This window comes from Grus americana, chromosome 7 (assembly GCF_028858705.1).
Source record: "Grus americana isolate bGruAme1 chromosome 7, bGruAme1.mat, whole genome shotgun sequence".
NCBI classification, from domain to species: domain Eukaryota; kingdom Metazoa; phylum Chordata; class Aves; order Gruiformes; family Gruidae; genus Grus; species Grus americana.
The window spans coordinates 26,759,927-26,775,767 of NC_072858.1; the positions used below are offsets into that span (position 1 = coordinate 26,759,927).

The 15,841-nt window shown below is 39.6% G+C and overlaps 1 protein-coding gene across 19 annotated transcripts in view; it reads right to left on the reverse strand.

Annotated features, from left to right (window-relative positions):
• KCNMA1 (potassium calcium-activated channel subfamily M alpha 1) overlaps window positions 1–15,841 on the reverse strand; it is a 501,788-nt gene that overhangs the window by 459,064 nt on the left and 26,883 nt on the right. For 3 of the 19 annotated variants that reach the window (XM_054831095.1, XM_054831091.1, XM_054831090.1), the window contains exons 2-3: window positions 8,315–8,382; window positions 5,727–5,781 (exon numbers count right to left, since the gene is read on the reverse strand). The exons of the other annotated variants lie outside the window; for them this stretch is intronic. In XM_054831095.1, the coding sequence (XP_054687070.1) occupies window positions 5,727–5,781; window positions 8,315–8,382 (123 nt within the window). The remainder of the gene's footprint in view (window positions 1–5,726; window positions 5,782–8,314; window positions 8,383–15,841) is intronic. 19 annotated transcript variants of the gene reach the window in all.

A 15,841-nucleotide genomic window follows, 5' to 3' on the forward strand; every position in this document is an offset into this window, starting at 1 on the left:
AACTTGGGGGCTGACCCAAGGAGAACAACAGTTTAGAAGATTTCATTCAGTGATCAACAATTTAGTTCCAAAGTAATCATTAAAGGGACTCTCTGCTGGGGCAGCAAAAACACAAGCTCTCCCCCTCCCTCGCCAGTTCCACCCTTATCGCTCTCCGTGTTACCATTTGCACTTCAGAAGAGATGCTGAAATCCAGTCCAAACGGGGCAGGGGGGAACCCCAAACAACCACACTTCCTAAACAACACAGTTTTGTTGAAAAATGAGCATGTAGCTTCTCAGCAAATGACACCTTATGCAGGCGGAGAATGTTGTGTTGTCCGCAGGGGGTGGGCACAGCCCCCTGTCTGGGGGAGGGCAGCTGCAGGTACGCGGGGAGCAGGTAACATCAGCAGGGCTCAGCAATCCCGCGCTCCAGGCAAGCCGGGTGCCGCTTCCGAGATCAGCAAGGGCAGCTTCACCTTACAGGAAGGCTCCTGCCATTCCCTTCAGCCCAATGATCCGAAAATTTCACGTGGTGAGAAGCACTTCTCACCACAAGAAAGCTGTGAAATATTTTTGGAAGTTTGCAGTTCCAAGTGGCATTTCTGGAGCAGCCAGCTGCTGGGAGCATCTATTTTGCTAGAGGAAAACAACTACACCTGTGACACAGATACAGCCAGAGCCCAATGCAACTCCAAGGAAATCTGAAGTCCAAGCATTCTGTCGTCCTGTTTTTACAGTTTACACACCGTTAAAAATCTTAATTCCTTTACAAAGTAGACAGAGCTTCTTTTAACTTATTTTTTAATTTATTGGGAGAGTATTTTTTCCCCCTCTACTAACTGAAAGCCTTTATGTAACAAAGCTTCAAGTAAAATCAGAGTAATGTTTCATTATCTGCTGTAAATAACAAATGATCTACTACCTCAGAGCCTTCACTGAACACTGGTCTACTAAAATCACAGGCAGAGCGCCAAATTCTGGATTTGTGAATATGCATGTGCCTCTCACTGACTTCAGTGAGAGACACGTGAATGAATCTGAAAGCTGAAGTTGGCTCCAATTCATATTTTAAGCCTAATGAACTGGTAATAATCAAATGATTTGCTCCATTTTTGCCTTGTATTTCTAATAAGATATTAACAGCAAGATTAGGTAAAAGAAATAGAGCACAAACAGAAATTCCCAATACACAGTTCCTCATTGATCTTAAGTAGCTCCTGTGAAATCAAAGGACCTAGACAAATTTTGAAAATAATTAGCATTTAGGTTATTGATTTTTTTATTTTATGTTTTCTGTTCTGGATATAGTTTTAAATATACATTTATTGCACATAAGAATAAGGTAAGCAACACAAACCAATTCACTTCGCTTCAGCTGAGTTCAGTTTTACTTACTGCATAGAAGTGTTTATTAGAGGAGTGTCCCATCAGCCAAAAGAACAGGGGCAGAAGAGTGAGAGTGATTGACAGACAGTAAAAATAGTAGGGAGAGCAGAAAAAAGCACACGAGGGTCAGATGGAACAAGAGCAACCTGACCGGTGCAAGGGAGAGGCAAAACAGCAGGTAGCAGATCCAACTCAGTCCTGAGCCAAGGACATGAAACTACAGTTCTTATGTTGTTGCCTCATCGCAATCTGAGTCCTTTAAGTGTGCTTTAGGTCTTTTATATTTACGCACACAAACACACACACTCTCATCTAACACGACAACTATACTGTTAGAAACTGCTACAGAAACCAGTTTAAGCACGGGGCTGGGACTCCTGTGACAGACTGTGGTCTGAATTAGGATTGCATGCTCTGTGTCCCAGAAGGACAAAACCCCACCTATGTGTACTTTTTTCAATACAAATAGCACATGTATTTTAGTAAATAGTTTCAGCAAAAGTCAATATTGTGGTTTATCAAACCTACTGTGCCTGCTACTTGCTTATCGTTTGCTAAATTGGATTAACAACATTTGATTTATTGCAACTTTTGTAATAAATTCAAAGTGCTGCACTACTGCCATCCACATTCATCTCAACGGGTAGCTTGAAGTCACTACCATTGATGTCTAAATAAATATATTTTAAATCACTTGCCATTTAGTGTCCCCTTGAGGAAGTTTTGGCCCATATAAACACAATTATTCCTGATTAATTTATAGAAACTAATTTAATTGAATAAGTAATGGGAGTTTCTTTTCCCAGTTGGGTAGGAAAAGTAAAACAAAATATGCATGTGTCCCTTGAGAAGATGCAATAAAATGAAAATATTTATAAGCTAGGGACTTCCCATTTTGATGTCTACAATGGGAAGCAATATTTCAAAAACTATTGCACCTTTGCATTTCTTATGCAAAGCTAAAACAACTCTGCAGATTATACTAGTGTTACAAAAAATATTAAAAAAAAGACCAGTCAGATAAGATCCAGAATCAGTCCAACCTTTAAGACAGAATGGCATCACCTTTTCTCAAAAGCAAAACAACAGTGTAAGATGGACCAAACGGTGTACCCCTTCCTCACCAGCACCAAAGGGCAGTTGGGTTTCCCATCACTGACCCAAAGCTCCCAAGAAATTACAAATGGTTTTTACAATTCTAATCATAAGCAGTCTGCTCCTTACTTTTAACAGTACTTCACAGCTGAGCCAAATATAACTGAACCGAGATTTGGCTGCTTCCATGGATTCTACTTCGTAACTATATTCACAAAAGCAAACTTGCTAGAAGTTATTCTAAAGCTTAAAACCACTAAAGCAATGTTTCAGTATGACTAAAATAAACTGGAAAAAGGTAGCCCCTTTAAGATAACTTGACATCTGCTGCACCAGATGGGAAAAAGGAAAGGACATGACCCATTTGCCAGCCTTGTTTTCTAATAATTGATCCATTCCTGGTTGTTTCTCAAGTTGAAACAAGCCTCCACATTCCGACTAAAGTGTCTTATAATTGGCTGCAATCTGCTTTTTACGGGAAGGTAAGGTCTCTCTTTACCACAGTTTCTCCTGACTGGCCTTCCTGCTGTCAGCATCCCTGATGCCTACAGCTCCAGCTGTCTCCCTGACCCACCTTGTACTCCCTCAAGCTTATCTACCTGAATAAACTCATTGCTACCAGGGAAGAAGAGTCTCCCCTTCCCTCAGAGGGGCTGTTTGATCTGACCCAGACTATCACAGGTTGGACTGCACAAAATAACCATCTGTCTTCTGGCCAGTCATTCCCTCTCCAACAATTCATGAGGCACATACCGTACACCGTAAATAGACATAACCAATATTTCGACCATCTATTACCCAAGATATTTACATTTCTACAGTCAACTGTCCTAATTTAACTTAGAATGACCTACTCCAACTATTTTTAACTCATGTGTTGAGTAATAGTGATTATTGAAAAACTACTCCCCATTCCCAATGAGAAATTTTTCTTCCTTTGAATTTTGTGGTTTTATATAAAATACAAAGGCCAAATGTTTTAGTCTGAAAAATAACATATTCACTTTGAAAGAAATATATCCAGAAATAACCATTTGCACTGTTCCCCCTCTTCTTCCCTCCTCCAACCTGTGGAAGGTTTTAATAGCAGTAGAATCTGTGTTTTTACCAGCTTTACTGAACAATCCAAACATGTATTGCCCTCTTCTCATCTCATAATAAAACTCTTGACCTTCCTAACTGAAAGATGACCCATCACCCTCCTCCTATCACCAGCAGCAATGCCCCCCCCCCCCCCCCCCGCATCCTCCTTCCTGCCCTGCAAGGGCTTGGCTGAAGGGACCAGCATCACACAACTCTTCCTGAACAAGCCTAACTGCTCCCAAATGGCAAAGACCACCTGCATGCATCCCCCGCTCAGGATTTGGCTGCCCCTGAGGTAGACAAGCATCTAGTCAGCTTAAAATCATCTCTGCCAAGTACTGATGGGAGCAGAACTATGACAGCCCGGAGTTCAACACAGGCTCCAAAACTTGCCCAAAAGAAGTGGCTAGCCCAAGCAGTGCTGTGTGTTGCCATAGCTACACTGTTGTCGTTACTCAAAACTGTCTCATTTAAAGTTAGCAACACTCTGTCCCCACCAGCTCCAGTCCCACCTATGACTGTCGTGGAGACGCACAGCCTGATTATTCAAAACACACAGGTCTCACACAAGGAGTAATTTTCATGGGGTCTACAGAAATACACAAATCCGTTCCTCCTTTCCTCCCCACCCAGTCACCAAAGTGGCAGGCATTTCCTTAAAAACGCCCTAGTGAATTTCTAGAGATGGTTCGCATGTATAAATAGAAGTGGTTTGGCATGATGAGATCCCAGGGAGTAAATTGGCTCATTTCAACTTGCAACACAGAACAATAGTGAAATTGAAAAGAAGGACAAAGATCTATATTCAAAATTACTTCTAAACTATGGAGGAAACACTTAAGAATGACAAACTTGCAAAACAATTAGAAATATGAGATTTTTTATTTTTCAAAAGCAGAGTAAGGCTGTTCATTCTCATGGGTCGAAAGAAGTTAGCTGCTTATCTTCCGTAAGGGAAGGCCCAGGGCTATTCTTGTAAACTATAACTTCCATTTAAAGTCATTATCTGGTCCATAGGTCTAGCTCCTTTTTACTCTTATTAGTTCTACCCATCTTCAAAAATTCTATTTAATTTCTTATTTAAGGAAAAAATAGAGCTTTTCTGCAGGTGTTAATGATATTAAAGGACTTTGCTCATTTTGAAGCATCCTATATTTACACAGAATCTTCAGGATAAAGATTACTAGCACACACTTTACAAACAACTATGTAGTGGCACAAACAGAACCAATTAGATCCACCTGTTCCAAGGCATCACTTTTTGCACCATTATGATAAAAAACCCCACAGAGACCCAGACAGTGACTAGTACTGCTTGGAGACACTATCCCCAACACTGCAAAATCTATTAGGAGATCCAAATAAGAGGCTAGGACACTGCTGAAACATTAACTTCTCAGTTCACCAACTACTAATTCTATCCTGAATCCAACAGCTATGCATAAGCCTAAGTCCTCCCTGCAAGACCTGCTTTGGCAATCATATTCTCTAAAGAATACTACTGGGGAAATGTTAATATTTAAAAAAAAAAAAAAAAAAAACAAAACACAAACCAAAAACACCAAGAAGCGAGGGAGGAATTATTTCTGAAAACACAGACCTGGATCTGGTGATCATTAGAAAGTTCAGAATCTACATGAAAACTGTACAGTGCGAATGGTACGGGCTGAAGAGTGGGCACTGGGTCGCACTAGAGGAGATGGGTACGCCTCCCAGCTGGTACTCTTGCAGAGGTGTGCCTCCCCTCCCTCAGCCCCTGTGCGATTAAACATACGATCCCCTATTCGTTTTCCCTGTACAAATTTGTATGACATGTTTTGTAATACAGGATGCTGAAACATAGCCAATATTTACATGGTTTTTATTTCTGCCTCTGCAGAACAGGAGCTGATAAGGTACTCTTTGTTTCAGGTTTTGTTACTTTTAATTTCACATACTGCAGATAAAACTAATCTATATGCCATGCAAGGAGCTAGGTCAGATAACAAGAAAAAACCCTTAGCTATTACAGCAGCAGCATTATGTAAGTATCTGATGATGTGTTTTATTGCCTCAGCTGGTCTCCTGCCAGAGTGGTAATATTCCTGTTTCAGGTGACCTGCGTAAAGGCACTGAAGATTTAGGGATGGATGCACACTAATCACCGCAGTGGGTTTGCTGTACAACGTGTGTACTTACCTTGTTAGTCAGGGGCACTTCTTCCTCAACAGGTAAGCGTGATGCAGGTAAGAAGCTAGGAGCAGAAAAGGCAATACAATCTCTTATCCAGAGTTGCATACAAATTCAAGTGAAAGAAGGTACAGTCACCATGTTCTCAGCTCAGGTTCATTATGTCACACTCAATATCACAGGGCAGGTCTTAAAATGGCAGAAAATAAATTACTACTTTTCACTCACCAAGCCTGGATGTTCTAGCTTTGCCTCAAGAGGATTTTCTAGCTTGTCATTGAAGACTGAAAGTGACATACTATCAGAGAGAGTATGATACCTAAGCAATCCTGTTTCTGCCTTTTAAAAACCTTTTACTTTGACTTCAAGGCATTTGCAATTGCAAGACATATTCTTGACCTTTTTTAATAGTTTTTAAGTATTCATGTCTTTAGTCACACTATGATCAACACTCTATGCTCAAATTCCAGCAGCAGCAACCACACATTAGCCACACTAGATACTCCCATCTTTTTTGCAAACAGATTTCCCATTTTTGTTCTTTTATAGCTTCTAACAGAGGAGGGTAGGCACTCTTTCAAAACGGACCTCAATCTTTTAATATCAATGGGCCTCTGATAGTGTCTAAATTAATTTGGACAGCAACCTCCTTCACCAGAGAGTCAATTCTAGACAGGGACAAAGCAGTTTAACTGCACCGGACAGCAAACACGTGGGAGCAGGGAAACAGTCCTGAACACCTGCCTGACCCTGCAAAGCCAGGCTACTATCCCCGTCTGCTGTTGTGACAAAGAGGTTCAAGTACAGAGGGCAGCAGTTATTGCTGACAAGAGCCATGAAGCAGGAGCCACTGCTTAATTCTGCTCTTTTGCCAGCACCAGCAGTGCTAGTCCACTCTTACCCATCCCTTCCACCTCCTTCCTCTTTTCACTCCCAGCACAAACCACCAAGCCCTGGCCCATCTCTGGCCTTTCATCCCTAGGAGAGCAGGCAAGAGTCCTGAATCACAGCATCAGACTGCCAGGATTCAGGTACTGTCTCTCTTCCCTGACCTGGTCTCTCAGACCTTTTATTTTTATCCTCTTTCTTTTTTCTTGCCCCTTAGCTTATTCTTTTCTAAACAAGTCTGCTCCAAAGTTCAAAGTGGCAGTAACACACCACTTGCCCATCGTCCCTCTCTCCATCCTGCGGCTCTGTTACATCTTTTCCTTCCAATTGGTCTGTAAGCCACTCGGGCCAGACCGACATGCAATATTAAGTTTTTGTGTGCTGATTAGACTACCGCTTCATAACCCTCATAAAAATGCTTCTGCTATTAGATTTCATGCAAGTATTTATACATATATATATGTATATTTATTTTACCTCAAATGGAATGAGACACTATAATCAGAGAAGTTTTTAAACCTATTTTCTTAATAGGAGCAGTTTTAGTTTTCCAAATTACCTTCCTTTCTTTTTCTATTCAGATCAGCCTTTCCCATTTCCCCATAAAGATGGCCTTACCTTGAAGTTCAAGTGGCAATGATTCATAAGATGCACAAAGAATAAGCCCCTGGAAGCAATCTTCTCAAGACTAGTATTTCTGATTTCATTAATAGTCTCCTGATATTCAGGCCTTAGCATTTATTTAAGTGCTCTTGTGCAAGAGGTTGCTGGTGGTTGTCAACTCTTGAGAAAGCTGGCACTGCCGCTATGATAGGGTGCTGCTCAAGCTGGCCGCATTTTTGGACAATTTTTTATCTCAAGCACTCCCATTACAATACATTAGCTATAACCAAGCCCAAAGCAGTATTCTAACATTTACTAAATATTCCTTGATACATTTCTGTAACAATATCATTTCAGATTATCTGTGTGTTTCTGTCTTGCTATACATCACATATGGGACTGGTAACACCAGCTGAATTCTTCGATGGTGCCTGACGAGGAAAGGGCAAAGGCTGCCAAGGCAGACAGCTATGCCAGGGAACCGAGCTCAGAGCAAGCACCAATTACTGCGATGGAGGCCTTGACTCTCAGAACACAATGAAACAGGACAAGCTTGACAGACAATTAGGAATCCTGCTCTTCTAATCAACTCTGATCTTCTAATCAATGCAAGAACTGAGCCAAATCCACCATCAGAATATGTCTGCTACCAACAGTTACATGGAAGAGACCAGCTTCGGACCGATAATCTGTACTGTTCTCAATAAAATAAAATGCTTTATGAATAACCCACAATGACAATTCAAAAGATCACTATATGCCTCTTGTGTTAGTGCTCGGGCATAGTCTTTCAGAAATCACCTAGTTAGCCTTTTGCTGATCAGATATAATCCACTTTCAGAGCAATCATGCACATAAAGAAATGCTGTATTCTTAAGAAGAAACTGAAGACAGCCACAACAGCAAAAAGATTCTTCTATGGCCACTATGCTAGAGAGTAACCACTGCCACAGCCACTCCATCAGTGGTACTGGACCTAATACTTCTTTGCAATAACTGGAGAAAGTCAGAAGTTGTGAGGCAGTCACTTTAATTGCTTTTTTATACTTGCATGTTATACTATAGAGGAGCTTAATGGACTAGAGCATCCAGTCTGGCCATCTCACCTTGTTGCATTGGTGACATCTGGGTAATTTTCTTCAGTTTCCTCAAAGTCATGATTACGTGAGAGTCTCTGGTTTCATTTAAATAAATAAAAAAAAAGAAAAAATATCAACACACTTTTACATCTTTATGACTTCAGGGCAAAAAACCTAAAAGGCTTATACATATGAAACACTAACCAAAAAAAAACCTAAAATGTATTTTGGATCTTGGTATTTTGGAGAAGGAGCTGTCAGCATTTGCACACTCTGCTTCCCAAGGTAACCTGCAGAAAGTCAGTCAAGTAGTATTAACGGAACCTGATCCAAAGGTTTAAACAAATTAACCAGCATGTTTTAGACTCCTCTCTTCAAAGGCTGACAGTGATCAGTGCTGGAAGCATACAGCATTACCTTCATCCACAACCAGTTCTTTGACGGCACAGCCATTAAGCGAACAGCACTTCACTCTCCCTAAAGCTGCAACCTGCTTTTCTGTGATTAATATTTAGCTAATTCATTTTGAGGTGGTGAAACACTGATCAAGTGTTCACTTTACAAGCATGCCTTCCCTTGTCTCACACTTCATAGGAAACTCACATTCACACCTGGTTTCTCGTAAGGATCCCACAAGTACAAACTGTTCATGTATTTTGTAGTTCACAGTGCTATGAGTCTACCACAAGGCATGCTCTTGACAACAGGAATACAGACTGTTGCATCATACTGTTTATATTAAGTGCATGTAACCCAGCCGGCTTCTTAGATCTCTTAATTCTTTAAATCTTTAAAGGACATGGGACATGCATGAGACAGTAATACTGTGTAATTTCCTCCTCCTTAAACAGATCCACATGCCAGTGTGGCTATAGGCTTCATTTTGTGTTTTCTTTGTTGGGTTGGTGGGGGGTTTACTCATTCTGAGTCATTATTTCATTCTTTTTTCACTGTTTTCATCACATCCCATGCTGAAATACTAGCTGGACTAACGCCAATGACCTGCATATACCCACATATCTCCAAAAAGTATTCTTAAGGAAGCTTTAATAAGTATTGTTACATTGCATCCAAGGACGAAGAGAAGACATTCCATGGCAGCACTGGTAAGGGACCTTGGATTCCTGACTTGCACTCCAGTGCCAAGACGTACCGAGAGCAAGAGCATCCCAAGTGAAACTGAAGGGCCCTGGAGCACGCAGACTTCCCACAGCATCAAAACAGCATCCAAAGAACAACCAGTTTGACCTGATAGGTGGACTCACAGCAGCTTAAAACACAGTGAAATTAGAGCAACTCTATGTTAGTTCAGCTTTTCCAGTGAAGGCGTGCTGAACTATATAAGTAGTTTCTTTTAAAAAGGGCATTTTTTTTTTTTAGAAGTCCTTTTACTCAAGCTTTTGGACAGCTTTAGAATCCCTGATTTGCAGTTACTGACAGGAAACAAAAAATAACAGGGACTATGGAGAAGCTCCTGGGTCCCAGCTTACACTGTACCCTCAAGAACTAAGTTAGGGGAGTGAAAAGACAGGACGGCATTTGCACTGGTGGCAGACATCCTATTCATAGCATCCTAAAGTAGGATATTGGGGATATAATTAGTTAAGTTGCACTTTAAATAAAACTAAATTAAACTGAGTTAAAAAGACAAAACCGAGCACTGCTGTTTGAGATAAGTCTCAAATTAAGATTATATTCTAAGTTTTACCCGGAACTTAACTAAATTAGCTCTTTCTTCTTTCAAATTGATAAAATCCTTCCAGACTCTTGCACTACCCACTTTTTTCAGATCTGTAACACTAATGAAAAAGCACTCCTGCTCTAGAAAAATATGATTTGGCACTTGGTAAATATGATGCAGATTAAATTATCAATTCAAATCTAGCAGCAACAAATGAGAACCATTATCTGGCATCTGCCACTTAGTAGCCTGTGATATAGATCAGTAGTTTTACTGTGGTCCTAGACGAAAAAGTGCTCACAAAGAAAATACATCACAGTGATACTTCTTGTCTTCTAATACTCCAGTCTTGTAGTTGCATTGAAGCCCATGGAAGAACACCAAACTGCAAAATCCCTTTCCCAAAACAACTCTTATCATTTCTCTTAAATAAATGGCAATTTCAGAGAAGAGTTGCAAGTGTCACTGGAAATGACTGCATGCCAGAGTTGTTACAAAACACGTGCCAGTATTTCCCTCTTTCTCCTCTTTAAGAGCTTTTCATTTGACCTCCAGTTATGCGTGTGTGCATATATATAAAAATGCGTGTCATGGTTGTTTTGCTTTTTTTAACTAGAGTTTACACAACAAGAATGTAAATGTGAATTCACCAGTTGCTTGTGATGAGTTTCAGCCTCCACTACCACTTCCAAAAAAGCCTTCCTATCAGTTTATCTGGGTACAGAAACAAAGCTAAAGTTTGTATGCTACAATCCCAATTCACTATGAAGTAGTGACAGAAAAAAAAAAATCACCAAAAAAATTAATGCTCTATATGTCATTGAAAGCGTAAAGCCGTTAACTCCATTCTTCTATTCTCTCTCTCGTCTGTTTTCAAATAAAGTTTTATTAGAAATAATACTTCCTCTCCAACTATACATATATGGTGATCTCACACACACATACACATCCTGTGATTTTTCCTTCCATCTCCAGAAAAAAAAAATCATTTTCTTTGATATACAGAGCTGGAGATTTATTATGCTAGTCATTCAAAAGAGGCATCAGGTATTTTAAACAAGTTCTTCAAAATTCAAAAAAAAAAAAGGTGAGCTGTGATGACTGAAAAGTAGGATCAAAGGGAAAGAGGCATTTGTGACTCTGCTCATTTGTTTGTTGGGTTTGTTTTCAAAAAAACCCATGAATTGTCTTTATTCTGTACAATTATACGTAGAACCCAAACATTTTCTTCTTCAGCTTTCTCTTCCCAAAAACATTCAGAAGATGTTTAAGCATGGTGTTTCAGAACCCTACTTCAGAAGTAAGCAAGCTTAGTAGAATTAGCTCTTGCCTTTCTAAAAAGGAATACCCCATATTACATTTTTATGTAAATAAAGCATTATATATAAACTTATATACATTTTATATAAGCCAACATATATACATGAACATAGATAAGTGAGCATATATGCATATATATACACGTGTGTGCACTATGATACATGCTGTGCTTGTATCACCACCCTCAAAAGCACTTACTTAAGGGTCACTACTCAAATATTAAAAGCAGCCGAAACAAAGTTCCACACTTCCAGAATCGCCTTAAGGAAGCATACAGTAAAGGGACTCTGTTCATCACCCACTCCCTCATTTTGCTGCCACAGGGAGAGCAGGTCCCCTTGTTCTCAAGTATAACCCCCTTGCCACACACAAGAAGAGCCAGAAACTACTAATTATTTTGGCTAAATGTTTCAAACCAGAATCAGCTTACACAAGTCACAGGTGCTGGAAGAGCTGGAAGCATTACCCAGCTGCCTCTGAAACAGATGACTTTCAAGATGAAAGGGGCTTCCATCCAAGTGATGCAAAGCAGTATTTGGCACATTGCACACATACAAGACAATCACCACTACTGTCATCTAGATATTGAGCTCCCTTTTATTAGAACATATGCCATGTCTGGCTAAGATGCAGCACACTTCATGAATGGATCTTCTCAGTTCCCCACAGCTAAAAATCCAACAGCCTGCACTCATGACAGCCTTCACAGAAAAGCTGAAGTCAAAAGATCATCACACTGAGCTTCCCTTTGAACAGGGCAGGACATATCCAAATGCCACACTACAAAGCCCTTAAGATTATCAGAAACCCTTCTCTGCAACAACAGACTCCTCACTACCGGAGTCACTTGCCTTAGAACATGTGTTGGAGAGTCTTCTCCTTCATAAGCCTTCCTTCCCCATTTTCTAGATGTTCCTAAAGTCCATGCATCCTCCACTGTGCTCCAAGAACAATCCCCAAGATCAGAAAAACTAATCTTTCATAATGAGCACATTGCTCTTGAAAGGAGATTCATTCTGGCCAGGCTGCAGCTGTTCCTTTTCTCGTTTGCTTGGTTTTGTTTTTAATTAAAAACCAGTAGACATGTAAGCATAGCTGTACTAGAATTCATTTCTTGCTGGAAAATTTCTGTTAAAGAATTCCTCATTTTAAGGACAATTCCGATTTCTCCTCACAAAAAAAATATTGTATAGCACACACTGATCTTCTAGCAATTTCTAATCATATAATCATTTCATTTAATAATGCCTATTCAATTTTAACAACAATTAATAGACATATTTGATGTATCACACATTCAAGACTTCCCATCTCACCATAAGGAAAATCCCAAAACTCTATTAGTTTCTTTTACCTAAAGGGGATAACTTCCATCAGCATCCCATTTAACAAACTACTGGAAAGCTGCCTTGGAAACTGAAAAAAGCATCAGTATTGCCACTCATTAAGAAGCAAGTCCAGTATACTCTTCAGACTACTCTTCTAGCAAAGTGTATCAAGTGAATGTCACTATAGATTTTAAATATGCCTGCACATTAAGAATTTGGAAGCCGCCATGAAGAAAGATTGCAGAGAGACAAAAAGCAAGCCTCCCATGGATCAAGGTTTTAAGAATGGAAGATTCCCCACTGAACGGGACAAGCAACATTATTACAGAAACAACACTGCTGCACTGTGAAGTACAAAGAACAAATGAGGAAGTTGGGGGTCTGTATTTATCTGGCCAATTCTCTCTACTTAAGAAATTCTTGTCCCACCTGTTTTCTATTTTAATACAGATTTACATATGCATTATATCATCTGTTATATTTATCACCATTTATATAATTTTTATCAATCTTATACTAAAATTTCTTAAAGCAAAAATTTAGATATCATCTTTGATTTACTCTACTAAACAGATAAAACATAGAACATAGCTTCCCTCCCCTCCTTCAAAAAGTCAGTAAGTCAATCTCTTAGATTTCCACAGCACCTTATACACCAAAATCTCAAATTTTTTTTACAAACTTTAAGTGTCATCCATCTTTTAGAAAAGCCTTCTACAGGCAGGTACCTGGCCAGATAGATATGACACCTCTTAAAAAAAAAAAGGCAAAAGTCTCAAGAATTAAATAGCAAAACTCTGTGCCTCTTACAAGCACATTTTCTTGTAGCTGGACAGAACAACATACTCAGGTTTAAAACACTGGCCCAGAACCTTACAGTCTATTCTATAGAGGTGTTGATTTTTTACTAGCTGAGGTTTTTGTTACCAATACTCGTCATTCCACAAACATTAAGACTGGCACACACAGACTTTTGGTGGAGTTCTTGATGATTCACCACCACATACATACTTTCCACTCAGAAATGTTTGTTGGTGGGGCTCCTGTGACTCACCTCCAACGCACTTTCTTCCCCATCATCCTGGTCCCTTGGTGGAGCATTGGTGATTCATTAATGCACGGCCAGTCATCTTAACTCAAGCAGTTTGCCAGATGACTACATTGTGACTTCCACTTGCTGAGTGTTCTTCCACACCAGTCTGTGTCTCTAGTAGGTGAGCTCTGAAGACAGAGCTGTTCCACTATTACTCCCATGAGTCCAGTCCTTCCTAGTTTTGCCTTCTTCTACTGTTTCTGGTGGCCAATGGAACACCTTTCTTTGGTACTTAACCCCTCATTTTCCATACAGCCAGGTAACTACAGATAACTAACAAAAGGAATGCTTCAGAAAACTAAAAGTACTGTGAAGCCACTTCCAGACAGCCCATCAGGCTGAATCCCAGCACCAGGAACAGAATATCTTAGCTATAACATTACAAAGTTAATGATGCTAACCACAAGTCCAGCAGTACACACTTTGTGCTCACTAACTATAGACTTATTCCCTAGTAGACAACTAAGAATAAGTTCTGCTAGGGATAACTATTTTAAACAGTAGGAAGGAATCTTGAGGCAGATACCAGGATTTTTTTTTCCATAAAAAAAAACAAAACACACCCACACACACAAACCCCACAGACAGCAAACTCCTAGAAAGTTCTCCAAAAACCTGTCCTGGAAGAAAACCAGAAATAACTCTGAAGAGGCAGAAGCACAGGGCATACATACAGCATATGTGAAAGTGTTGGAAAGTGCTGCCCATACGTTACTCCATACATATTTGAATATAACAAGATCACTGATATTGCTGCTGTTATGCAGGACATTCCTCACTACCCCACTCTCCACCCCCAAGGTTCAAGATTTGTGATTGATTGTATTTTGGCCAACCAAGTGAAGATATAAAAAAAGGTGCTGAAAACTCCAGAATGGAAAAGAAAAATAGGCCTGTAGTGACAGTTAAAAATATGTACAGGGAAGATTTTTAGGACTCCAAATTATTAGTAGAGATCACTTTCCCCCTTGGTATCCTGTCATGACAAGCTTTCCCCTTGCCCTGTGTTTCCAAATGGCCTTCATATAGAATAAATAATTTAAATGCATAGGTATTAGCTACTTAAGTCCTTTCAAAAAATGCTTTTGGTTATTATTATCTATGACATACTGCTTATTTTTATCTCAGTTGAAAAAGTGAGACTACAGATCAAATCTCTAACACCCTGTTCTACATTCTGCTGTACTTAAGGTTACAAGCATCAGTCATCAGTTCTCTCCTTGTTCCTTGCTCATTTATTCAATAAAAAAACTCTACACAGGTAGCACGCTCTGTGCTGCTGTCACCGGTGAAGATTTACAGCCCAGGTATGGATTTAATAAAAATCCCCAAAAAATAAATAGTTATGTCTTATGACTTTGGTTGGAGTCCTCCTTATGTCTTTTAGTGAGAAATTGATGCTATTTAAGTAACTTAAGAATACTGTTTCTTTTCCATCATCTGCCAATCACTCTTTGCTTAGATTAGCAATTACTTCTACACATATACAGGTCTCCTCTACAGGCCTGAAATGCTACAAGTCCTTCTCAAAAACTTCCAGCTGGTTTCCAAAGAGTAGACCAGCCTACAAAAGCAGCTAGGATTGCATGCTGTCTGCAAAAATTCCCGGATCTCTTACTTCCATGACTTTTGGAAAGATAATTTATTTGGAAGTCATTCACATATTTTCTATTACTGTTAATTTACTTTCTCATTAAGTTTGCACTTCTATACTCAAAGTTACTGATCTGCAAAAAAAAAAAAAAAAAAAGAGGCATAGAAATAGCAAAATGATTATGCTGTATGCTGCTAATTACACTATCACTTTGAAACAGAAAAACATACAGGCATATAGGGAGGGAGGACTTTTGTGTGTAGTTTTGTTGTGATAGTGGTGGTTTCTACAGTGTAAAGCCTTATATCCAGATTAGCATCCCCATAACCAAATTGCTCTTCCAAATCACTAGAACCAACATTCACCCTCCAAGGTGTAATGGTATCAGTGACTGCAGACAGTAGAAGAGTTGCCAGCAATATGACCAGAAAGATGTACGACCACAGTTAAAAATACCCACCTCATACACCCCTCTAACTACAATAGACTGCAAATGGAAAGATGCAAAAATAAATAGTCCACAGGAAATACAGAGCAA